The 27,827-nt window shown below is 31.2% G+C and overlaps 1 protein-coding gene and 1 long non-coding RNA gene across 7 annotated transcripts; one reads left to right on the top strand and one right to left on the bottom strand.

The window, feature by feature from the left end:
• Window positions 1–2,740: 2,740 nt before the first annotated feature.
• LOC114184886 lies at window positions 2,741–6,735 on the bottom strand. 5 transcript variants are annotated; one of them, XR_003604679.1, is made up of 6 exons: window positions 5,159–6,731; window positions 3,985–4,057; window positions 3,483–3,582; window positions 3,130–3,275; window positions 2,984–3,046; window positions 2,741–2,882 (listed from the first exon to the last, which is right to left on the bottom strand). It is a non-coding gene; the product is annotated as an uncharacterized LOC114184886 (long non-coding RNA). The 5 variants fall into 5 exon arrangements; XR_003604681.1 differs by having other exon boundaries at window positions 2,879–3,046; window positions 5,159–5,265; window positions 6,543–6,735; XR_003604678.1 differs by having other exon boundaries at window positions 2,879–3,046; window positions 5,159–6,342; window positions 6,543–6,733.
• A 12,535-nt stretch (window positions 6,736–19,270) lies between these two features.
• LOC114183330 (leucine-rich repeat and coiled-coil domain-containing protein 1-like) lies at window positions 19,271–27,016 on the top strand. 2 transcript variants are annotated; one of them, XM_028070307.1, is made up of 4 exons: window positions 19,271–19,460; window positions 25,283–25,480; window positions 25,567–25,815; window positions 26,707–27,013. In XM_028070307.1, exons 1-3 carry the CDS (start codon window positions 19,325–19,327, stop codon window positions 25,800–25,802), a joined length of 570 nt encoding a protein of 189 aa, XP_027926108.1. In that variant the 5' UTR covers window positions 19,271–19,324; the 3' UTR covers window positions 25,803–25,815; window positions 26,707–27,013. The 2 variants fall into 2 exon arrangements, with proteins under 2 accessions (XP_027926108.1, XP_027926109.1); XM_028070308.1 differs by having other exon boundaries at window positions 19,312–19,460; window positions 26,719–27,016.
• The last annotated feature ends 811 nt before the right edge of the window (window positions 27,017–27,827 follow it).

Below are 27,827 nucleotides of genomic sequence, written 5' to 3'. Positions count from 1 at the left end.
TGCCAAAAAATATATATTTTATCGAAAGTTTAGTTTTACATTATCCAGAATTAAACCCTCCGTTAAGTTTGTATTAACAAAGATCTCCGCTAACTACCTAGGTCTTGAAACATCCGTTAATTATCCTGGATTTTGAAACCTCTGTTAACTATCCTGAATTTTGAAATCTCCGTTAACTATTATGATTTGATTTCATTTATACACTCCAATATATTTTTTCAACCACAATATTACGGATAATAGTTAAAAATTTCTCCATCGCTGTATTAAAGATGTTTATTACAATGAAGTGCTTGTTTCAATCATATATCAACATCAGAGAACCAACCTTACTTTATGTATAATGTTTACGATGAATAATGAAATAAAAAGGAGGCAAATATTGCAAATTGTTTCTTTGCTCTCTCATTATTTGCTACAATTAGAACCACGCAACCTATAGATAAACAACATCTATAAATATATTCTATAATGTAATCTACATGTTCCTTTCTAAAGCAACCCAATACAAACTCTGCCTCTTTCATGATCATTGCAATCTCTAAATTTTACACTAGAAAACACATGTTTTGCTTTCTAGAGCCATGACAGCCCATGAATTTTCCTGTCTTCCTCAGAAAAGGAGCGTAATAGACATCATACATACAATACAACTCGGCATTCAGCATTATGGAAACAAAAATTACTGTAATGAGCAGAGTCAATAGATCAAATTGCATAATGAATGGCAAATGAAGAAAACTCAAAGGGAAATATGAGACAGATAAACATGCATTAGAGAAGAATTCCAAGAGAAGTACATTGTAATTACCATTGCATTGCAAGCAGCAAGGTAATCAGTCATTGATAAAAGAAGTACGAAATTTCACCTAATCAAACCTAGAAATGCATGTTAGACTAAGCTAAAACAAGAGCTGTACTAAACTAATGAAAGAAAAATCTAACAAATACTTCAGGGAATTTTAACCAGAAATTCCTTCTCCACAAATACTGATTCTCTCCACAAACTGCAGAACTGTTCCTGAAAACCCCTGAAACTGTTTTTGCCAGCAGACCCAAAATCCAAGCCTCCGAATTTCTTTCTTATGGCTTCAAAGGTTTGGCCTTTTCTGAGTACAGTGCATACTGGCGCAACATGAGGAAAGTTTGCACTCTGGAGCTTCTGAGTGCCTCAAAGGTTGAGATGTTTGCTCCACTGAGGAGAGAGGAGTTGAGAGTGTTGTGAAGTCGCCGGAAAAATTGTGCAGCATCAGGTAAGGTTGTGGATCTGAGTCAGTTGCTGTTGAGCTAATGGAGACATCGTCTTCAAATGGTGTTCGGGCGTGCCAAAGATGATGGACTTAAAATTGATGATCACGAGGTGATGAACTTGGTTGGAGCTTTCAATTGCAGATTACATGCCCTGGCTTAGGTGTTTGATCTTCAGGTATCAAATTCAATCATATGTTGCAGCCAAAACTTGTTAACATATGCATCATTAGATATTTTTCATAACATATGATGAAGTGGTGCAACATACATACATACATACATACATATACATATATACATATATATATATACTATATATATAACCAAATGAATTTGAATAAAAAATCAGTTTTGGTATCACAAGTGATCAATTATATATCAGTAGCAGGAACAACTCATGAGGAGCTTTGTTTTCTGGTGGATACAGATGCTGAGATCAAGACTTGTACTACCAATCGTTCACCAATTACTACAACCTAAAAATACATATATTTACCTTTTTTTATTATAATTTTCATTCATATCCTTATTTTCGATTTTCATAACAAAAGAAAAGCAAAGGATAATAGTAGGTTGACATATATTTTTTTATAATGAAAAATAATATGTTAAATGAGTATAAAGTGTGTACAAGTAATTTTTTAAAAAAAAGTAGTGTTGTCTGTGTTTTCGTCTAAGTTGTCTCTGTCCCACCAATCAATTATAAATAAAAGGATAAGAATATGGATGTAATTTTTCTAAAGTCCAATCAGGGATAAGTCATACAAGTATTACGAAGACGGTGGTCATGTTTTATTCAGCTACTCAGATTCCATTATAGATACAAAAAATTTCTTGTTCCATCAGTTTTCTAATTTCAGGAAATAAAATCTTCCAGTAAAATTAAATGTAATGATATTATTACCTGTAACTCTCTTGAAAGCATCCAGTGCTTCCCTCCAATTGCTTGTAGAATCCAAAACATTACATGAACCTTTTTATTTTGCTGCTAAACAACAGTATATGTAAGAAGATGCCAATTGTATGCATGTTCTCAAGGCTTGGAAGAAGCTTTGGCCATGTTTGTGTTGGAAGGTGGAGTGTAAGAGTAGTAACTTGAAGGAATTGTTGGCTAATTAGATTTCAAAAATGGAGGCAACCTGTATTCTGGCCATGGTGTTCCCGGTGGAAACTCAAAGACGGGAATGTTTCCCAAATCAGGAAGTGATGAAGACAAAAGTTTTCTGCTAGCTTCAACCTCACCAGTGTTAAGTGACAACACAACGAAGAAAGTCAAGAAGAGAAAACGGAGAGAGGCCATGTTTTATCAAATGATGTTGTTGAAGCTAAGAAAAAAGTGGTAGTGTGGTGCACCATGGTCTTCTGCTATTCTAATATGAAAATTTCAAGCTATATATAATATAAACTTAACAAGAAGATAAAATTTTCCTGGACATCCTAGTACTCATCACTCCCCTTAACTAGCAGGATCATGTGAAAGGTGAGTTACCATCTAAAACACCATTGGCAACATCAGTGGCTTCTGCACGAGTTGGTCTTAAGTTGTCAGTCACTATCCATAATGCGTGTAAGCACAGCAGGTTTCCCAGCCATATTACACTTGTAAAGGGCTGATTTTGAAAGAAAAATCCCTACAGAAGCAAATAGTAGTTGATTAACACCTCAACAATGGTCCATCTATGAATTATGATTGACATTATGAACATTGAAATTAAATATCAGTTCAAAACACCAGATGCTGCTTTTGTCATTCCCACAAAAATACACCAGATGCTGCCAAACCAGCAAGGAATGACTGTAACAAAAAACCATAGCAAAGAATTCATGAGCTTAATGAATCTTTCATAACTTCATAATAATTATATCACAGAGGCTGACCTGAATGAACTCTGGTTGCATGCAGGACAGGTCTCCCACCATTCCACCTTGAAAATGAGCATTTGTTACTCCATAAACACCACTAAGTGCACATATAACAATGAATATATTTCAAGCCCTCCTTTACCAGCTGTTGCTGAATTCACCTGACAGATTGGTTTGAGATGAATCAACACCATCCCAGAGGAATCAATTATCCAAGTTCTCAATTAACGAATAGGACTTACAGTTATCACCAACAACGTGCTTATAAAAACAAGTATGTATCCAAACATATTCCGAATTCGTGAATTGAGTTTTGCCTCATCATACGCTAATATATAACAGTAATATAGATAGATCAAGGTACGAACCTCTAGCCGTGAAATCTCACTGTTGGCCATGCCTGCCATGGATGCTTCTCTTCAATCAAAAAAGATTTATCACCTCAAGGCTTCAATGTGTATGTATAATCTATTTGACGTATTGAAGATAAACCACCTCAGATACCACCTTTTGTTTTGAGTAAAAATAGAATAATATATTCTGAGAATTAAAAAGTCTAACACATGTTTTCAAAGCAATTATAAAATCTTATATTTCAGGTACTATCAATCATGCTACAATTTAGTCAAAGCATGTGTTTCCCCATATGAGCACTCCACCACCACACCTACAATATAATAATTCAAGTGCAGGGCAGATATTGCAACTAATAGCGACGCATTAAAATTTGACAATTGGCTGCCACTGTTTTAGCTTCAACTTTCAAATGATGATTGATGAAGAGAGATCTTGGATAAATCTGGGAACATGTTTTCAGGAATTTGAATACACATTACAAAAGAAGAATTTACAGCATGGCTTCTACCTTACCTGTTGTGAAAAGATGAAGAAAATATTGAAGGGATAAAGAGCTTCCTATCTTAGTAAAACACTGCATGTTGCCCTGAAATGATGAGAAATATAGAAAGATATGTAAATTTGAAAGTATACATATAGAAAAATTAATTATTTGCTTTCAGGTTTATTTACAAGATATAGAAAAATTATTCCTCAAATTTGCTTGGGGCGTTCAGTCTTAGTAATTACTAACTATAATATTCGTAAGTTCAACCCCCTTTAGTAGCCATGTTTTATTGGTTTTATTGCTCAAATAAGAATATATATATACACACACATATTCTGTCTATTCAACACAAAATAAGACCAAGAAACATTTCAGAAATATAATAAATAAAATGGAAAACTGTTTATCAAAGTCCTTTTGCATAAAAGTAATCCTTCAGCTAAAAATTGAGATTCCCACTGTACTTCCCTCAAGAACTTCCCCAAGAAGCTAGAACTAACCGTACTTTTCATCACACAACAATGCCAAGCAAAATTGAGGTTTCAATATTAGAAAGCAAATAAATTTTAACCAGAAAAGTACTAACAAATACCAACTAAACATAGTAAGAGTGAGTCAGTGGAATCTAAAAGTTCACAAATTAAAACCATAGGTCATAGGTTATTAGCTGCTTACGTGAACATGCTCCAAAAAGAGATAACACAACCATCAAATTCTCAATAGCAGATGTGGATTGAAAAGTGGTAGACTCCAAATCCATGTGTCGTGTCTCCAAATAGCCTCCAGCATAATATTCAGTGGTTTTGATAAAAGCTTTCGATTTATTGTACTGACATAATTTATTTTATTTGTTGACATGTGAAAAACTAACTTAAAGTTGATAAATTGATTAAAGTAGCATACATGGGAAGTAAAACTATTTACTGATCCGATAAACATGAAATTAATTATACAAAAGGATTTAAATTACGTTCAAACACTATTTTAAAATAGATATATTAAAAATGTTATTAAAAACTACAACTTAATTACATTTTTAAATTAATCAAATGAAGATAAAGGAAATCATAGTCCTTCTTAACTCTAGTTACTTGAAAATGAAAAAAAAAAAAAAAAAAAAAAAGACTTGGAACACATACTAGAACAAACTTAGCTGTAAGAACCTCACATAACAGGGAAACACTCATTCTTGATTCTTACCAAAAGTCATTCCCGCCTCAACCTTACTTGAAAGCAGGCCTATAAGAGATATCTTCCCACCAAGCTTTTACATGGGGACGTTCATTGATCATGGAAGCACAAGGGGTCTGCATTAAGTACCGAGTTTCAGAGACATTGCAAAGATCAACAATGCTATAAAACTCACCAGCAAGTGTTGCATGTGCAACACTAGAAAAGTTAGTGGGTGGGAGCTAGCTTATTAAGGGAAGAAAAAATACACTAGAGTTTAATGGCTTACGTTCTTGGAGAGAAAAGGAGGTTGTCACCATTTCTACAGCACAACAATTCATCCAAAATAAGATTTTTGAAAAACAACATCTAAAACCTCAGGCGTTATTGTCTACTCTAACCTCCCAAGAAACAATGAATGCTAATTGAAGAAGAAAATAACTTTACAATGCAACCCATTAGTAGACAAATCGAACAAGCCGCATAAATCATCACAGAAACCAATCAATCAGTTATCTAACAACCAAGGCATCTAAATTAGAACTTGGTAGTTTAAGTTCTACTTAGGCATGCAAGAAGAAAGCAGAAAACTCATAAAGTGGTAGTGGAACCAATAAATCAACAACTAAAGGGGATAACAGACCAGATCCTCCAAGCGATCCCATATAGAACCTATAAACACCATAACTGTGTCTCAACCCCTGAAGCGACTCCCCATTGCTGTAAAACTACACCCGTTCCCTCACTATCTTCGTCGCCTTCCTTCCCGCTTCAGCCGGCTATCCGTTGAACCACTGCACCGGCCTCGCTGCCACCACCTTTGAAAACCCCAAGCGCTTTACATTCTCCTCCCACAAATGCTTCACCGCGGAAAAGGATCTCAAAATCAAACCCTTGTTCTTGGACACAAAGTACAGTGCCACGACCACGAAAATCAACCCCAGTAAAACTTTCTCCAAGGAGGACACCTCGACGTAGAAGAAGTAGAACAAGAGCGAACACACAACGAGAAAAGGACCGCCATGGCGAAATAGGCGGATGACCTGTGGGATTGGGTTCAAGGACGCGTTTGGGCTTAGGGTTTTGTCAACTCGTTGTTCTTGTCGTCGTCGACATCAAAGAATAGCTTTTCCTATTCCTGCAATTCATGTTCCTCTTTGGTGACGATGGAAGAGGGGCTGTGGATGGAGGATTGGATTGAAGAGGAAGAACAACTAAGGAACGATATCAGGGAAGTTCCCAATCGAACATACAAAGCATGAATCGGATCCAATCACCACTCCATCGCCACAATTTGTCCAGAGCAACGTAAAACACGAGATTTATGAAAAAAATAAGTGAACTAGGGTATTAGACAAAGAGAAAGTAAAACTACATTCAGAAGATTGAAAGAGAGAAAAAAGTGCAAGCGTACCACGCACAGAGGGAAAAATTTTATTCAAATTGGAGCAAGAGGTAGAGGCATGACAGATCTAAAGACATAGAGTTTGACATTTTTGAAAGGAGAAAGCATGTTTCTACTGCATACGAACGAGCATCACCACAAAGCGAGAGAGATGAATATTTACAGGCTTCTACTATAACTATAACTATAACTATGAGTAAATAAATTGGCAGGGATATCATTCAAATACTCTTATCTAAATTATTATTGACACGTGTCATTTATTTTAGTTTTTTGAACTTTTTGAGTGTAGCAGATTATTTGCACTTTTTCTCGTAATATGCAATGGCACCTACATTCATTCTAGATGCCGTGACTAATCATTTCAGAATAGAAAAGTGATCGAAGAAGCTTTTAGCTAATATTAAAAAACTAAATTTTGTTAGGACGAAGTCTCGCAATTTTTTGTGCTTTCTCTCTTGTTCATCTTAATTTTGAAATTTAACTCTTTTTTTTTTAGAATATATATATTCGGATAGTGTATATTTCAATTATTTTTTAAATATTTTTGGATTGTAGATGTTTGAGAAAATATTATGTTTTGGTTTGTGCTGCTCTGTGAAAAAATATACAGGTTTAAATGTGGGAATCACAATAAAACAGAAAATTTATTTAAAAAAAAAAACAGTAGAATAGACATCGGTTGTTACCAAGACCAAAGCAAAAAGGTACCCTATGGCTTCGGTCATATTTGACCCGAGACAGAAAATGGACTATATGGCCTCAGTTCCAACCATAATCGAGACCAAAGAATCTGCGAAAATTTTAATTAAAAAAAATTATTTAAAACCTATGGCTTCGGTCCTACTTGACCCGAGGCAAAAAATGGACTATATGACACTGGTTTGCTAACAACTGAGGCATAAAAGGGACTATATGGCCTTGGGTAACAACCGAGGCCAAAAGGTCGTCCTAATATGTCTCGATTTCAGACCCGAAGCAAAATGAGGAAAATAACCGGGACAAAAAGCCCTTACTGCACTGATATTTATATGTTTTGTTTTGACTTTTGTTGTGTCTGTCAAGGTTTTGTCATCTTGATCAGTGACTCTTTGTTTCCATTTTTGCATTGATGTGATTGATTTGTTTGCATGTCTTATTGCCGTCGGTCCTTCATCTTTGAAATGGATTTTTGTTTGTGATTTTTTTTTATTTGGATTGTGTTTATTTAGTTTTATAGGTTTTGTTGTTAAGGTTTTGTTTTTGTTTATAGTGGTGATTGTTTTCTTTCCATTTCCATGCGCCATTGTTTTGGCTTGATGGTTGTTGTGGTTTAATAGTTTTTATGGTAAAGTTTTCTTAAATTGTTTTTTTGTTGTCATATTTTTCCCGAATCTTTGAAATGACTTTGTAGTTTGTTAATTTTTTTTATACTTTTGTAAAATATTGATAGTTTTCTAAGGTATGGTTTGTTTACTTTTTGTATTTTTTTTTATTTTCTTTTGTATATTTGAAATGACTTCAGTATGATTTTCTAAAATTCCAGTTTTTATTTTTTTATTTTATTTTTTTATTTTATTTTTCTTATTTTTTGAAGGTTGTAATCGCTTAACTTTGTAGAGATTATTGTGATCTTTTCATGATTGAATTCAAAATTGCTTTTTTATTTGTGTTCCTGTTATTCGAAATATAGGAAATCAATTTGTGTTCCTCTTACTAGAAATATAGGAAATAGAGATGGCAAATAAATCCGTCCCCGTGGGTATTGTCTGAACCCGTTCCCGTTTTGACGGGAATCCCCAATATATTTTTTATCTTATCATAACTTTTATGTAATTATGTTAAAATGATTTATGTTAATTAAAAATTTTTATGCCTCACATTTGAATATTTCTATTATTTTTTAATATTTTTATTTATTATATATTTTCCTTTCACATGAGAATGTTTATACTCTCAATTTAAGGTAATATAAAAAAAATTATTTACTTATTATTATTAATTTTTGTTTAATTTGAAGAACTCTTTTGTTTCATTAAAATAATTTTAGTTATTTTTCAACTATTGAGTATATATGTTGATATTTGAAAAGTTTTCCTAGTTCTCTAAGGTATTTTTCATCTGATCATACCTTAATTATACATTTGATTTTCTATGTCAAAATTTTATTATTGTGTTTATTATTTGTTCTTTGTGTCATTTTGATCAAATGATGTATTATAACTTTTATTAGTGTATAAAAAGAGATTCATTAGAATTTACAAAATTGAACTAAACAAACATTTAAAATATGGAAGAAACAATCATCCTCCTAATATTGAATATTTGATAATATTATGTTTTCTTTACCGTAATTTTTTCTCTTATAAAAATTAATATTGAAGTTGTTAGAATACGGGTACGGATATGGGTACGAGATTATACCCGTTACCCGGAGGGGATGGGGATGAGACAAAAGTTTGATACCCATTGGGTTTGGGTATGGGGATGGAGATGAATTTTTTTTGTGGGGATGGGTATGGGATAGTGAAACCCGTCCCTGTCCCGCCCCGTTGTCATCCCTAATAGAAAAAGTTATGATGTGTGTAAAAGAAAACAAAATTTCTTGTACTATTAATGTCACGTGGTGTTATGATTTCTGATATTGCTCAATCTTTTCCCCTGCTTAGTTGTTCTCCTTCTTTGGTCTCAAGTACAAATGCGATAGTTGATTGACGTCATTTTGAGCACAAGTGCAAAGTTTTTTTAAACTTTCATCAGGTAAGATTTTAGTGTTTAATTAGGGTGCATGACTATTACATTGGATTTTAGTATTAGTCCCTTCAAATACCGGCTAAGTTGTGTTCCTTTGCTAGTCTTATTCCCTCCCTAAATCTTCATTGCGGATGAAGATGAAAGTGAAGGTTGTGTTTAATTTTTTTTTTTCATTTGGTTCATGAATCAACCTCAATACTCTTTATTTCCTCTTGATTGAAGAATTAACAAATGTATAGTAATAAAGAAACAAAGCATTGTTATTTGTTGCTGACATAGTGTGGTGATGACTGCATAAGTGGTTTAATTTCTACGTTGAGATAGTTAGGCACACTCATCCATGGAAGTTGAAATAGTCCCATTAGAAGCCAAAGTTTTGCTCCTCAAGCCAAAGTTTGAGGCTTTGAAACCTCATGAAATGTCTCATTTTACGTTATTGGATCAAACAATCTTAGATCATCCTCTGCTTCATATTGGATCAAATTAAAAGCTTGGGTATTTCTTACTAATTTTTTTAAGAAGTTGCATTCCTATGTATAGTATTAGCATTATGAACTCATTTTTCATTCTTTTAGTCATATTATTGTAAAGGTGTGGAATTTAATTTTTTACATTGAATTTGTTTACTTTTGGTTGTAGTGACAAGAGCTCCTCAGTATTATGCTTTTCCTTGAATTTGAAATTGAGAGGTAGATGCTACTAACATATATGACATAGTAAAATTGTTTAATTTTTAGATTATAAAAGCAATGTTTTATTATGACTCCACAACAAATTTTAGAACGTACCATTTTGAATGTTTAATTTTGAAAAAAAAAATAATATACAAAAAGTGTAGATTTCATATATGTTTTTCGCTCCACCATTTTGAATTGAAATCCTCTTTTATACTGTTATATCGCAAGTGCTTATAATTGGAAGCAAGTATTGTAGAATCAAGAAAATGTTGTGTACTCGAATATTATCTACTTTATTAAGAAAATGCTTAATACAGTGATTGTGTTAAGTTAACAAATAATGTTTTTCAAAAAAATCTATACTTTCAATTTTTTTATTATTTGTTTTATTTTTATTAGCTATACTAATATCGTTATTTACTTCCAATTTTATTCACCTTTTAATTGTGCATATTAATCTTAAATATTTTTTAATGACGTTGATATTAATATTTTGAACGCATTTTATTTTATTTATCTAAAAATGTGCATGCATTTAAATTTTTTAGAGTTATTTGGGTTCTAAAATTATAGTTTATTTATCTAGAAATGTGTATGCATTCAAATTTTTTAGAGTTATTTAGGTTCTAAAATTATTTAAGTTGAATGCCTTTATAAATTTTTTATCGTTTAAATATGATTTGTCAAATGATGTTTTGATGATTTGGGAAGTTTTGCAGGTTTGTTGACACAAATTCTCCAAATTAGTTAGACATAAATTTTTTTTTGTCTTTATTATATACTAATAGGCCTAGATGTTAAGATTCTATATGAGTATTCTTTTTCCATATTTGTTTTTAAACTATTGAATTTTTATTGCCAATGACATGAGGTGTGTTGTTTGATGATATTTCTTTATTTCACATACATCCATAGACTTATTTCTTGCATAGTTATCTGATTTCATTGTTAAAATATACAAATTTGAAAAGATATAAATAATCATAGTAATTAATGTGTTGAATCTCTTGAGTTGTCATTTAAAGGCTGAGATAACCTTTCTACATCAAGTCATGGAACTGCATAATACTATGGATCGTGTATGAAAAAACAAGGCTTTGGCATTTAATTTGCTATATAATTTTAGTATGGATTTTGATACACAAATCTACATACAAATTAGATCATTGATTTATAATTATTTGATATGATACACCTTATTTATAATTATTTGATTAACCTGATTAGTTCATTTAGCTTTTAATCATAAATCTCTCGAAGTGAATAGATGATACATGGGAACCACTTTTCTAGACTTGTGGGCAAACTATCTTTTATAAATCTGGCTGGAAGTGAACGAGGTGCAGATACTACAGATAATGGCAAGCAAACTATTTGAGTTTTTTTTTTTAATCTTCAATCACATCTTTTAACTAAATGCCAATAGAAAAAAATCATATTTTGTTAGCCGAATGTTGGTACTTCATTTGAGTAACTACAAGACTTACAAAACAATTAATGTGTCTACTTTGTTAGATTTCTTCTTTACATTTTTTTTTTCAAATTGGCCTAAGAAATGAACTGAATATGTTTGTATGGAGTTGGAATATGTGAGTGTTGGGTAGCCCTCCAACAAATTTCTTAACCTTATCAGTTGATTAGTCTTAAGGACAATGCCTAAATAACTTCAAGGTTAGTTTATGAGGGTGTGATGCATTTTTTTAGTATTATGTGTAGTAACCATATGCTTGCATTTTTTTTCAACAAGCAAATCATTTCGTCAATCGTTTTTTGTGTTAGCGGGACATTGGAAAGTGTTTGGAGTAGGTGTGGCCATTTTGCGCAACATGGAAATGAATTTGGAAAACACCTAATCTTGAATTTTTTTTCTCATTGGAAAAAACAATTTGTGTGTCAGTGTTGTCCAAGTGTAATTAAAGCAATGTATTGATTATTAAAATGTTTTAAAATTGGAATTTATTCCGTGTTACTTTCACCCTTATTGCAGTTGAGCTATTGACAACAAACAAATTGTCTGAATTGGCGTGCTTGGCATTATATCTTATGTATGAGAAAAAAACAGGGGAAGAAATCTTTCTAGTATCCATACATCAGAGAGCTTGATCGTGAACGAGGTAGGGACCAGCTTTCAGTGGAATCACCTCTTCTTTGGTCAAAATCTAAGCTGGACTACCTGTTAGGAAGTCCAGTTAAGGTTAGCCCCCTCTCTCCTGATTAGTTTAGTTTAAAGCTTGATATGTTTCAAATATAACCAGGCTAAATTATGTTTGATATAGCTTATATGTTTTAGTTATTTTTGTTGTCCTGAATCGCTTACAAATATGATTCATGATTAAAAATTTGTTTGGTAATTCACAAGTTGAATGTTGATTTGATAACCTGCTTTTGGAAACACTAATAAGTGTCTTTCGCAAGTTAATAATTTATATCAACAATTCTATTTATAGGTTGATATCAGTGGTTTGGCCTTTGTGTATCGTTATACAAGCTCACTGAAAACACAAATTAATTTGGTTTTCTTACTTTATGTGTTTGTAGAAAATACATTTATCATGAATAGAATGCAGAAGTTGTCTAAGGAGGGAAATTTCTATGGACTTTTATGTTATTAATATTCAACAAAAACCTGATAATTTGTTTGAACTCACAACTTTCTCTCTGTTGTTTTGGCAGTCATGCAAAGTTAGGTCTTTATAAAATGCTCCTTCATCGAGCACCAAATGCTCCTTCTCTGTTGATTGCACTTGAAGGCCACTCTGCATTGCATACATTCATTCTAAAGCTTTTATCAATGTGCCGATGGGAGATGTCTGCGCAGCCAAAGATTGTTGTCAAAATTGAAAGTGAAGAGGATATGTTGGCTTTGTAGGTGATTGTTGTTTAGGACAGTTCGAGCATTAGCCATCATTTTGTGTAATATATGAAAAATTGCATTGGGTACTTGGCAACTACAATGCATTTAGAAAATTGTTAGCGGGACATTTTTTTTACACTAGATACTATCGGTTGAATTTATGAAAATCATAATATTTGGGTGTCTTCTTATTTTTTGAGTCCCACTCATTCTGAAGTTTCTAATGAGATTTAACCAATAATAAAGTGTATTATAAAGGATGCCTTAGAAAGAGTGTGTTGTTAACATTCTTTATATCTTAATCAAGTATTGGATCACAATGAATTTTGATTTTTGATTGGAAACCAATTGCATATTAATCAAGGTTAACTTCCAACAATGATTATAACAGACAAAAGATGAGTAGGAAGAAGAATTATAATGATAACACGAGTTATTTGAAGATATTATCATGTGAGAAATTGAAATGTACTTTTATCAATAAAGATATATTTTTTCAAGTATGAATGAATAATGCACATCTGCATCTCCAATTATATGTAGTGTATTTTTTTTTTTACTAAAAGATTGTTACAATAAAATAAAACAAATAAAGTTGGATGGGTACACTACATAATTTCAGCTTCAATTTGTTTTTTCAGGGAAATCAATTTTACTTCTATAGCATCTTTTTATTGTCATGTTCTTTTATGTTTTTAGTTTTACTTCTACTCTACTTGAATATTCTTCTTATAAACAATAAGTACATTGTTATTACATAACAAAAGGATGTCAAACAAGAATGGATATACACATGGACAAGAACATGAAAGGTTGTATTTACTTAAATCATAAAATAAAATAAAACACAACTACAAAATAGAATCAGTTTTCTTCAATACAACAAATATTCATTTACCTGAACATTACCTATAACAATTCCATAAACTTATAACCACGTATCAATTTAATTATTATTATACATTTTAATATTCAAATATTTACATAAAAAAATAATTTAATATATATTATCATATAATTATTTAATTATTTCTTTAAATTATTAAGCTTTTCAATATATATATATATATATATATATATATATATATATTTAAAACTTATTCATTTAAATATAGTAATTATATAATAATTACTATATTATTCAATTAAGAAAGAACATAAAAGCTTTAGATTTAGGGAAATGATACTCTGACCCGAAATTTTTAACCCTTTTTTTACCTGCTACGTGGCACTATGGCTTTATTTTAAAATGTTATTGAAAAAAGAAACTGAAGGACATGCTGCGACCCGCGTGTGCATGAGGAAAGACAACGTGCGAACCACCTCTGAAACCGAAACATTTGAATTTTTTTTCTCTCAGGCGCGAACCATCTCTCAACCCAGTCGAAGCAACCAAGCGGTGCCTTCAGCTTTTGCAGAAGCGGTGGTCTTTTCACTCAACCCACTTGTACAAAAATGCGAAGTTGGTAGCGGAAGCAGAAGGAAAAGCACTTGGGCAGCGGAAGAAAAGCAGAGAACGAGGCTGTGTGCGAAAATTTCATTCGTCGAGGTTTGTTGTGGTGTTCGTGGGCGTCCTCATAGGTAGAAGAACGGAATCCCTAAAAAATCCAAACTTCGCAACGGAATAAGCGGTAGAACGAAGACGACGTCGACAGTTCGTTTTTAAGGTGGAGTTTTGTTTTCGCCCAAACCCTTCACTTTCGTCCATTATTGCGTTACTGCATTGTGTAAACAGATGAAGTTCTGGTTTTGGTTTTTTTTTTTTTACGTGTGTCGCTATTATGATGAAAAAAAAGTTTGTGTTCCTTAAGTTCATTTTCTTTACGGTTGCCGGCGCCAGGTAACAGAGAGGAAAGGTGAATTTATGTTTTGTGGAGGTGTTTCGGTGTAAGGCAAAGTGAAAATTGTTTCTGAATTTGGTTGTAGGTTTTGTAGTTGAGGTCCATTGATTTGATTTTGTCTGTTTATTGGTTTTTTTTACGATGTTGTTGCAGCATGGCTCGAAAGGGGAAATAAGAGGGGAAAAAGAGGGGGGGGGGGAAATCGGACGTTGAAGAAGAAGACAGGGTTAGTGCTGTTAATTATTATATGGTCTTCGATTTTGTGCATGATAATATGGTTGTTGAGCATGATTTAATTTCGTAAAATTGAATGGAAGGTTCGGCCGATAAATTTTGTGAACACAAAGCACATTGTGGAGATAAACAACGTGTTGACTGATGGAGACAGAAGACGTATAGGACTCACCCCTTTCAAATGGTGTTTGGAGTTAGAGAGGTCTTTAGATATCTGCAGTCCTCTACTAGTTGAGCTACTTCGGCGATGGGATGAGGGTGAACAATCCTTTCACATATGGAAGCACCTTGTGCCTTTATCTGTGGTTGATGTTTGTTTTAGTTTGGGGTTAGGTGTAGTTGGTGAAAAAGTAGAATTTGATGTATATGGATGTGGGTTAGTTGGTTCACTATTTGGTGGGGAAAGAATAACTATTAAAGGTATAACAAACATGATTAGAAGTGTAATAGGAACCGAGCGGGATGATGTAGCTAATCTTTCTCTAATTTGCGAAGAAATAGCGAGAGAATAAAATTGTATCGTGTTTGTAGTGAAATAACTACATATTTACCATAATATATATTTGTAACTAATCTCTCACTAATTTGTGAGGAAATAGTGAAGGAAACCATTTGTAGCTTCTTTGTAGCAAAATAGCTACAAATTTACTAGAACATATATTTATAGTTAATTTCTAACTAATTTGTGATAAAATAGCGAAGAAATAAAACTATACCTAGTTCGTAGCAAAATAGCTATAAATTTACTAAAAAATATAGTTGTAGTTAATCATTCTCAATTCAAATCATACTAAAACTATTTTTAATTTTAGTAAATATATATATATATATATATATATATATATATTTAAGTTTAAATATTTAAATATTATTTTTAGTTTAAATATTTTAAAATTATAATTAATTTAAATAAAATTATAATTAATTTAAATATTTAAAACAAAATTAATTTAAACATTGAAAAATTATTTTTAATTTAAATATTTTAAAATTATATTTAATTTAAAATTTTTAAAATTACTTTCAATTTAAATATTTTAAAACTATTTTTAATTTAAATATTTTAAAATTACATTTAATTTAAATATTTTAAAACTATTTTTAATTTAAATATTTTAAAGGTTAAAATACTCCCTTGGTCTATATTTTTGTTAAAAAATCTCAAATAGGTCCTAAGATTTTTTTTAGTCTCAATTAGGTCCATATTTTTGAAAATGTGTAACAATTGGGCCCATTCCGTCAATATAGAGTTAACGGTGTTAAGGATATGCCACGTGTCAGCTTCTCATTTTTTTGAATTTTTGAATTTTTTTTAATTTTTTTTTAAATTTTTTTTGAAAATTATTCATGCCACGTGTCACATCAATATTGTGCCACGTTTCAAATCAGTAAGGTGACACGTGTCAAGTCATTGTTTGAATCTCAATTTGGTCCATATATTTGTTATTTTAATTATATTTCAGTCCATTTTTTTTAAATTTTAAATTTTATCCTTTCCAAATTGAGATCAAATTTAACTTTTCTATAAATTTTATGATGATATTTTTATTAAACATTTTAATAATATTAAGTTTATTTTATATTTTGTTTTAAAATTTTAAAATATTTATTTTAACTTGTTACAAAATTGTTTTAAATAATTTATATACAAATGTTAGAGTTGGTTTAAAATTAACAATTTTATAAATTTAAATATAAAATTTTAAAATAATTTTGTAAAAAGTTAAAATAAATATATTTTAAATTTTTTTTAAAAAATAGACTGAAATGTAATAAAAATAACAAATATATGGACCAAATTGAGATTCAGATAATGATTTGACACGTGTCACCTTACTGACTTGACACGTGGCACAATATTGACGTGACACGTGGCATGAATAATTTAAAAAAAAAAAATTCAAAAAAAAAATTAAAAATTAAAAAATTTTAAAAAAAATCAAAAAAATTCAAAAAAATGTGGAGCTGACACGTGACATATCCTTAACACCATTAACTCTATACTAACAGAATGAGCCTAATTATTACACATTTTCAAAAATATGGACCTAATTGAGACTAAAAAAAATCTTAGGACCTATTTGATATTTTTCAACAAAAACATGGACCAAGGGAGTTAATCATTCTAAAAAATAGCTAGTTCGTAGCAAAATAGCTATAAATTTACTAAAGAATATATTTGTAGTCAATCATTCTCAATTAAAATCATACTAAATCTATTTTTAATTTTAGTATATATATATATATATATATATATTTAAATTTAAATATTTAAATATTATTTTTAGTTTAAATATTTTAAAATTATAATTAATTTAAATATTTAAAACAAAAATAATTTAAACATTGGAAAATTATTTTTAATTTAAATATTTTAAAATTACTTTCAATTTAAATATTTTAAAACTATTTTTAATTTAAATATTTTAAATTACATTTAATTTAAATATTTTAAAACTAGCTAGCCTTTATTGACTTTGAATTATAATTGGGTATTTTAGCCTTTGGAGACCTTATATTAGAAATATTATGACAATTTGTAATTCGAGTGTTTGTTATGTATGATGAGTGAATTGTAATTTGAATCAATTGTGTTACTCGTTAGGATTTCAAATTTTTTCTATAATAGGATTTAGCAATCATGGATGATTCTATTAGTAAACCTACGGGAAATGACACAAATGTTGATGAACCAGATCATGTAACTCAGAATGAGGTTGAACCATGTTTAAAAATACTCTATTGCTATTAAAAATTGTTATTTTTATTAAGATGATAAAATGACTATGAAGGAAAATAAATTACAAATACAAAGGCATGTAACAGTAACCGCATTTTTATGGTTCAATATATGTATTTTTGAGTCACACTTTTGAAACCACGTCGTGGCCATTCGCAGTCCACTTGAGACTACAGGGAACCATGTTTAAAATTACTTTATTCATATTAAAACTTTTTATTTTTTTTAGATATTACAAAATCATTCTTAAGGCAAATTAATGACAAACATATCCCTTTAACACTACTTCCCCAAATTGCCATCCATTAGAGGTGATTTGCGAAACCCTCCAACCAATTTCTTCTTCCCCAAATCACCATCCATTAGAGGCGAAACCCACAACTTCTAAACGTCGCACACGATTCATCCACCGTTGGTTCCCCTTCACAACCAAACCCTTTATCGTGCATCATCGCCATTGGAGCCTGCATCCCATTGCCGTGTTGTGACATCAGAATCCTTGGCCACCGTTGCAATTTCTGGTTAGGGTTTCACTCTCCGCTTCCCCTAAGACAAATCAGAGTTGCAACCAAGGTTATCAAACTCGAGAGTCTACTTAAACTCGTGAGAGCTTCATAGACTCGATTCGTAGACCCGACTCGTAGACTCGTAAGAGTCTACTACACCCCTACTTCGTATGAAAAATTGTATATAATATCATATCAATTTAGAATTTAATCACCACGCATTAATGTAAATAGTAATCAGTAGTTCAATAATTATAAAATAACTTAGTTCAACACACATGATTGTTATATAAGTTCAAATTACAACAAACATTTAATTAATACAAAACACAAAACATAAATAACTTCAACTTTTTGACTCCAATAGCCTTTTTACTTATAGGTCAAGAAGGTCTAGCAAGTGAAGATGCATTAACATTAGGATCACAAGAATTTGAAGTCCTCCCAGTCCCAATCCCACTTCCAGACATTGTAAACTAGTTTCAATCGACTAAAATAAAATTATTTATTTTTCTAAAAAACCAGAAATACAATAAATAAAATAAAAAAACAAAACTACATAATAATATATATATATATATATATATATATAAAACAATATATAAAAAAACATTTCCTCTTTTATATCCACATTTTATAATACCGATTTTACCCTTTCCAATATAATTATTTATTAACTTTTTTAAAATTAATAATTATTTTTACTTATTTTTTATAAAATTGTTTATCTTTTTTTTCTTTTTGTTTATCTAGGATTTCTCTTCTCTATTTATTCACTTCATTTTTAGTAAATATAAATTTATTTTATATATTAACTTAATAATATTATATTATTATCACGTATTAATATATTACCATTTATATATAAAAAATATATCGCACAATATACATATATAAAATAAAATATGTATTTTATAAAAAAATGCATTAAAAGATATATTTATGTAATAAATAAATTAAAATATTAAAACACGACTTCAAATATAAGATAAACGAACATTTTAAAAGAAATTAAAGCAAATTATATATATATATATATATATATATATATATATATATATATATATATATATATATATATATATATATATATATATATATGCACGCGTAACAGCAGCAAACACGAAAGTCAGAAAAATAAAAAAAATAAATGGAAAAATAAAAGCAAGATATAATGTTTAGTAAAAGGAGAAAGAGAAGAAGGGAATGCGTACGCATGAGGGAACAACGAAAGAGGGAAAAGAAAAGGGAGCAGTGACGCCGCTGAACCAGAGACCCGACGGAGCTGCGACGCGAAGTGATCGGAACTGCGACGTGGACGAGCGGAGCTACGGCGTCGAAGGTAATGAAGATCAAACTCAAATAGGTCAACGTTCGATTAGGGTTTTCCGTTTGGGATTTGGGTCTCGATCTCTGCTTACAATTGGATTTTCGATTTGAGTCGTTGGGGTTTTAATTTGGGCTTAAAATCTGAATGCCAACAACATATTTTTCTGTCATTTCATCCCGTTTTTTGAACTCGGTAACTCGTTCTCAAACTCACGAGTCTGGTACGAGTCAGCTAGTTAACTCCGAGTTTACTCCGAGTTTGACAAATAACGAGTTTATATGCGAGTTAACTCGTCAACAGTGTCATGACTCGCAGACTCGTACGGGTTTACGAGTCAACCCGCGAGTTCGATAATCTTGGTTGCAACAAACAAACTGGTTTCATTCCCACTCTAACCTCAATTGGTAATCCCTTTGTGTTTGTCACGATTTTGCTAATGGTTGGATTGGATAAGTGGAATGTAAGAATTGATTGCTCTGTTTTTTATTTCATGTTTGATTGAGCGTGAATGGACTGGATCAGTGAAATGGAAGAATTGATTGTTCTATTGGATTAGATCTGAAATTTTGAGGAAGCTGATGGTTCTTTTCGATTTTGGTATTTTGATGTATTCTGTTGGATGAAGTTGTGTAATTATATAAAATCTGTTGGGTTGGCCCGTTGCCACCTAGTTAAAATTAACTATTAAGAGAATCAAGGAAATGAAGTACTGTACTTTCATTTTTCCTACGATACAGAGAATTTCTTCTACAGGTGTAGTACCCCAACATTTTAGAGGAGTTGAATTCCTCCATTTGCAAAAACAATATGTAAAATCTCTACAAAATCACCTTCCTGTGATAATGGCAGGTCATCCCAACATAGACAAACCTTCTAATGGCATCTCTACTAAGTTCAATTTCCTGGATTCAGTTTCCCTTCTTCCCCTTCAAAAGTCTTCTTCTGCTGTACATATAAGGGAATGACAAGATTAGTACCAAAAATAATGAAAAAAAAAACAACTAAGCCCGACTTAATCACAACTTCTTAAAATTCATAATTGTTATCCTTTAAGCTCTATTTCTTCCACTAGCCACTAAAGCAAATGGTCATTAGTTTTATTGTCAAACACCACTGCTCTTGGAATACTCTGATTTCCACATGAAAATACCACATACAGTGTTGTGGTAAACTCAAGAACCCAACCCTGCTATTTCAAGCACTAATATTTAGAATTTCTGATGAATTTAAATAAGTAATGGAACTAATTGTTGTACAGATTTTGTTTTATAATTCCTTAGTTTTATCCTCATTAATAGAGTCCACCTTCAAAATCAAAGGTGATAATATGTCTGTATTAACATTCAAAATCAGTAAACAAATGAAAGGAATCATCATAAGTATTTAGCTAACACTAAAAAATTTCTAAATCCATGGCCACTATTTTAAACTCGCTATCATTAATCTTATTTTGTTAAGAATATCAGACTAGACAGCCAAATCAGGTAGTGATGAGAACCTGAAGCCAAGTTGACTAAGGTGACTGTAATATGTAAGGAGAAGGAGTTGTGGTACACCTGCCAACTGCCAATCTGGCAGTAGGGAAGGAATGTGAGTGGGTTGTGTGGAGAAAGAATCTAAGTGTAGGAAATCATGGAGAGGGGTGAGGGCTAGAATTTCAGAACTGGGGCCTTGGAAAACACAAGGCCTCTTGAACACTTAGACTTTTCTTGTTATTCTTTTCCCTATTTTCCTTAACAAACAACTTTGTACCCAGGACTGGAATAATTTCATCTGTTTATAAGTAATACACTCCTCTCTATTTTCCTTCATAATTTTTCAAGCACTGAACACACAGAAAACCATTAAAAACATACCACTGAAATATTCTCCAAGTAACTTGTATCACCCCATATATAGTTAATACTTTGTAACATGACTAAAAGATTATACTTAATGCCACATCATGATATTCTCTCAACATTTATGTAGTGAACAAATACCATAGTAGCCACTAGCCATATATAATGTACAAAACTAAGTTCAACAACAGAGAAGAGTAAAGAATATTTTGATACTGACAACAAATAAATAGGCAGAACATGGACTACTAGTGAGAATATAATCACACATTATTTCATGAATCATCTAAACAATGTGGCAAATGGAAACATGTATAAGCATAGTTGACACAATATATATTGATATTAACTTCATATCAATAAATATACCTTGTAAAGAAAATCCATCTCCCGAACTTCCTTTAGTGTCAACACTTTCTGTTATGGAAATGTTGCTATACATATATGATTCTCAGATAATGTGGAAATAGCATTTAACATTAAAAAAAAAATCCAATCTAATTCATTCTAATCGAATATACCACATCAAAAATACTCAGTGGAAGAAAGCCTACAAAAAGAAACCAAAAAAAGAGAAAACCTGTCTGAATGAGAAGCGAGCATACATAATTACTGATAACCAAGAAACATACTCACATACTCATAAATTGCTTTTCTCAATGTGTTTATGGATTGTTATGTTATTGTGTATGATGAGTCAATTGTGTTGTGTTATTGTGTCTGTTTCATGATTGAATTGATTTGTAGTCTGAGTATGGTATGGCATAATCTTTTAAGCTCATGATTTACATTTTGGATTGAAATGAGTCAATTGCTTTTCATTTAGTTCATTTATTTTGAAGTTGTCTGCATAATTTTTAAATATGTTATACCTGCTGCCAATTTGCCAATTTTCATTACAAATGCTTGTTTGATCTTTTCTTATTGTGAGACTCTGCTTTTTTTTTTGTCTTATTGTGAATCAGTGAGTATATAGCCATGGTGATTTAATAAGTGGTTGCTGAAAGCATTTAAAAAAATCAAGTAATCAAGTAAGCGGTAGTTTTAGTTAATTAAACTTAGCATGATGGGTTGTAGAGTAAATTGACGAGACAAAGAAGAAGGTATGAATCCAATCCAAAACACAAGAAAGCGGATTTTATCTTATTGGGCTTGGGTGTTTAGGATATTGTGGAGGATATTAATATTTTGTTCGAAGTTTGATTAACATGCAGTTGCAATCTATCATATTTTATGAGTCAATTCCATCAGAATTTTATCTCCAAAGTGCATCAATCCCCATCATCTTGTTATTAATGAGAACAAACGGAAGAGAGGTATGACATTTTGTTCAAAGTGTACTGCTACTTTCCTGCTAATATTGTTGACTTTGGTTTGGTTCTAAAAATTATGAAAAAAGAATATATTTATTATTTGTGATGCTTCCGTGATTGCATTTCCTTGTCCTCTCTTCATTACAACATTATGATTATGATGAGTATCAAGTGTAAGTGGTACTGGTACTGGTGCCTAGGGATGGAGATTGTTCTGTTCAACATGGAACCTTTTTAGACAACTAGTGTGCATGGTGCGGATATAACGGGGCATTTTCTTCGCCCCCTTCTCACGCTCACCAGATGAATATTCTCTCCTTTCATCTTCATCACAGTAACCTTTCTCGTTAATCTCCTAAGTTTATGTTCTGATCTCAAGATAACGTTCAATTCATATAGGTAGCAGTCACTGTGTTTATGGATTGTTATTGTGTATGATGAGTCAATTGTGTTGTGTTATTGTGTATGCTTCATGATTGAATTGATTTGTAATCTGAGTATGGTATGGCAGAATCTTTTAAGCTCGTGATTTACATTTTAGATTGACATTGGTTTTAATTTCACATACAACTAGCTAGCCTTTATTGACTTTGAATTGTAATTGGGTATTTTCGCCTTTGGAGACCTTATATTAGAAATATTATGACAATTTGTAATTCGAGTGTTTGTTATGTATGAGTGAATTGTAATTTGAATGAATTGTGTTACTCGTTAGGATTTCAAATTTTTTCTATAATAGGATTTAGTAATCATGGATGATTCTATTAGTAAACCTACGGGAAATGACACAAATGTTGATGAACCAGATCATGTAACCCAGAATGAGGTTGACGTTGAAGATGATATTGATAATGAGAGTGTTGAACTTAATAAGAGAAGGGATAAGGGAGTAATTTCTGATTGTTGGAAATACTTTATTAGGATTGGGGTTGGTGATGATGGAAAAGAGAAGGCAAGGTGTAGTGGCTGCAACAAAAAATACAAAATTGAAAAAGATGGCACTTGAAGTTAAGGTAGATGTGAGGATGTGAGACAAATGATTATGGACGGGCAAGGAAAGTTGAAAGCAAAAAAATAGATCAAATGGTTTCTTGTGAATTGTGTGCCTATTTGATTATCTGACATGGTTTACCATTCAGTTTTGTGGGGTATGAAGAGCTTAAAACTTGGATAACTTATTTGAATCTTGATGCCACTTTAGTTTCTAGAAATACAATTAAAAGGGATTTTTTGAAAATATTTATGAAAGAAAAAAACATGCTAAAGGAAGAGTTCAAGAAAATTTCAAATAGGATTTATTTGACATTGTCAACACCCGATTTCGTTCGGGCATTGATGGTATTTTTCCCATCAGCAGAGACTCTGGTAACCCATCTGACAATAACCATTGACGATATTTTTCCCATCAAAGTAGATAGCTTTCATTACTTAATCGTTTCTTTATCTTAGTTTTGGTTTTCCAGTAAATTCAATTGGAGTATTACTTCTGTCAAGAAAAATAAATTAGGAAGTTATTGCTAATGATTTGAAACTGAATAGAGCTTGCAATGACAGTAAAGTCTGGTACCTTTTTCAACAATTTGGCGACTTCTTCCTCCCTGATTTTTTGAAATGATTGAACCAGTTTCGGGCTCAGAAGTTCATAAGCCCATCCTTTCCTCTTCTGACTTCAAGTTTCCAAATGCAATATCAATGCATCCATAGAGTAATAATTTTGCAACAGTGTTTTAGGGGTCGGTTGGAAAAGGCCATGCCATTGCAGACGCATTAGCAAATCATTTAAATGAGACCATGCATGGTTTCAACCTCTATTGGTACTCCATAATATTTAGGAAGAGAAAACATAAAGAGCTTAGGGAATAAAGTGGTGCAGTTAGAAAAGATGAGAGTGTTTAGACAAGTGTAAGTGTAAAAAGGTGATGGTTGAAGCATTATCATTATTATTATTATTGGGAGGCCGTATAGTGTTTGGTCTTTGTTTTTGGGACTGAGCGATTTATTTCTAAGATACAATGATACAACTATATATATGTTATATATGTTATTATAGAAGTACAAGGTGCACACCACTTGAGTCTATTTAGCTCGGTTCAATATGCTTCTTCCATCACCTTAATGCCCCCACTTGGATCACAAGCCCCTCTTATATATGTTATTATAGAAGTACAAGGTCCCCTTTAAGATCAAACAATTCCATCGAATTAAGTATGATTGTATGTGTGATAGCATCTACTATACCAGGAATATCAATGAACCCTATTATTGAAATTGCTCAAGATACCCTTTTTTAGCTTCTAGAATCTATTTCTTAGTTCAACTCTTATCTTACTAACTGGAATCAAAGAATTAGTAGATATGCTCCGCCCAAAATGGGAATGGGCTAGGGTTATGAACTTAGAATCGAAAATCTGATGATCGAGTCGATTCCATGATTCTAAGTTCATTCTATACCGGACCCAACACTCTTTTTTATCATTGCTTTATATACTCTTAACACTTCCATAATCTCTCAGCTATCAATTTGCTTCTTTTGTTTCATTTGAACATCATAATTACCTCTCTTTGGAAGCTATGAATCATCTCGTACTATATATAAATAAGTCTTGTTTCTTTATTTTTATCAATTTTTACTATTTAGTTTTCTATGATGATATTGAAAATTGTTAATTATCATGGATAGGAATGGATGTGAATAACATTAAAACTTGGCTGAAAAAGCACAGTGATAACATAAGTGCTCTTGATCGCAATATGCATCACGATAGCGAGTTCATAAGTATGCTCATGAATAACCTTTCCGTGAAGATTGAATCGAGTCATGCTCAGCATTCTGAAGCCATAGGAGCCTTGGGGCAAGAGAATGAGCAACTGTTGTCTGGTAATTTTATTTATTTTTATTTACAAAAGAAGGAATTAAAATTTTTTATTTATTCGTTTTTATTTTTGATGTGTTTTTCTTTTCAGATGTTAAATCAATGAAAACAGAGAGAGATATGATACGTAGGGAGATGAAGGAAATAAACAAAACTTTAGAAAAGCTGGAAACTGATAATATGGAGGCAGAAAGGATGTTGGAGGAAGCAGAAGACGTTATATCAAAGCTGGATGCTGAAATGGAGACATCAAAGAAGAGTAGTGCAGATACGATTGCAGGTTTATCTTCAAAGCATGCTAAACAGGTTAAAAAGTTGAAAAGTTGAAAATTTGAAATAGGTATGTGATATTTTATTTGATGTTTGTTAATATTTAATGTAATTAGTCCAGATCTGACCTTCATATTTAATTTTTAAATTTGTAGCTGCAATGTATGCTGATCTGGAATGAGTATTTGAAAGTAACCAATATATATGAATGAAAAGTTAACGATTTAGATATCCAATGTATACTGATTGATTGGTACTTGTTTGTAGGACATTGCATACTTGTTTGTTTTATAATTTGGGGTGAACTAGGCTTGGATGTGTGGGATCATGATTTGATATATAGGCTGCAGTTATTGGTAATACACTAGTATGGCCACCTATCCACACACACTTGGCACCTTTGCACTTTGTCATGGTGATCTAGTGTAACCGTGTTACAAATCCAGACATTTTCTGTGATGGTATAGTATGGAATATGGAATTTAATTGCTATTTGAGACAAATAACATTAAGAAACTAACAATACCACTTAGTAATAATAAAATAACTCAGGTAGGTTCTTTCTGATTCAGGCATCTTGTTATGTATATGATAGTCTAGTATGGCCACCTATCCACACACACTTGGCACCTTTGCACTTTGTCATGGTGATCTAGTGTAACCGTGTTACAAATCTAGACATTTTCTGTGATGGTATAGTATGGAATATGGAATTTAATTGTTATTTGAGACAAATAACATTAAGAAACTAACAATACCACTTAGTAATAAAATAACGTAGGTTCTTTCTGATACAGGCATCTTGTTATGTATATGATAGTGAACAATTTGCATTTGACCTGGTATTATATAGGTGAAATATTATCTTTCCTGTGCTGCATATTGAATTTATATGTATTTTCTGTATTCTTTTAATTTTTTTTGTGAGCAACTATCCTTAACTATCCTTATTCTTCATTAGTTAATAATGCAGTTTTCAATTTGAAGTGGAGCAGAGGAGGCAGTTTTCAATTTTAAGTGGAGGAGAGGAGGACTGAGGCTGCATGGATATGGTGGAGTGGTGAAGTAGTCTTTGATTTTGTAAGGTTTTTTTGTGTGTGAATATGATACAATACGGGTTAACAAGAAAATAAGCCTACAAGAAACCTCATTGGCTGAAAATCTTTACTTTAAAATGATTACGGGTTGTTTAGTTTTTTTGAACAATGATTACGAGTTGTTTAATTTTTTTTAACCATGAGCATAGTCCAATAAATAGTTTCTCTGTATCACCATCTTTTTTGTTCCTACCTCCTAAGATATTTAAAAATGTATTTAAATATTTTGAAAATTATAAAACTTTTTGTTTCGGTAGTATAAAAACAAAGTTGGTTAGGCAGTGTACTTTTACAATTTGATTGTGTTTTTTTTAAGGTTGGTTGGTCCGTACAATGTTTATATCTTTTATTTAGTTTAGAAAGTTTTGAAATGAAATTGATGATGAAAATGAAAGCAATATTGTGATGTGAAAACTGACTCTATCATTCTGAGCCAAAAGAAATTAAGTTTTGTTAATTTACTAACAATCCATTAATACCCTTGCCAAAAGAAAAAGGCCTCCTTATAATGGACTTGCTTAAATATTTAAAAGTTTTATTTCTGAATAAATATTATGATATTAATTAGGTAAACAGTCCCTTTAATGTAATATATTTTATTTTTAGAATAATAATAAAAAATTGTTTAAAAAAATATTTTTGTTAATTTTTTTAATTTTACTAATAGTTTAAATTTATCAAACAAAGAGAAAAAATAGTATTAATATGCAATTATTTTTTTGTCAAAGCTCTTAAGTGAATCTAAAATATGAGTAAAGTTGGAATAATTATAAAATTATTATAATTTTCTACCTATTACTAAATCCTAAATGCTAAACACTTGTTTCGTTATCTCAATCATCAATAAAATTAATAAAACTATTTTTTTTTGTATTAAGACTATACTTTTTGTTATATAAAAAATAAGATATATTAATAATTATTAAATTGAATCGACTATCTGTTTAATATACTTTAAATTATTTTAGAAATATCATTATGTAAC

The sequence above is a fragment of the Vigna unguiculata genome, chromosome 5 (genome assembly GCF_004118075.2).
Source record: "Vigna unguiculata cultivar IT97K-499-35 chromosome 5, ASM411807v1, whole genome shotgun sequence".
Taxonomy (NCBI): Eukaryota; Viridiplantae; Streptophyta; class Magnoliopsida; order Fabales; family Fabaceae; genus Vigna; species Vigna unguiculata.
This window is presented reverse-complemented; position numbering and strand designations above follow the sequence as displayed.

Coding starts and splice junctions, on each gene's coding strand:
- LOC114183330 (XM_028070308.1), top strand. CDS start 19,325: ATGCGTACGCATGAGGGAACAACGAAAGAGGGAAAAGAAAAGGGAGCA. Junction 19,461..25,282: donor GCGGAGCTACGGCGTCGAAG/GTAATGAAGATC, acceptor TATCATGGATAG/GAATGGATGTGAATAACATT. Junction 25,481..25,566: donor GAATGAGCAACTGTTGTCTG/GTAATTTTATTT, acceptor TTTTCTTTTCAG/ATGTTAAATCAATGAAAACA.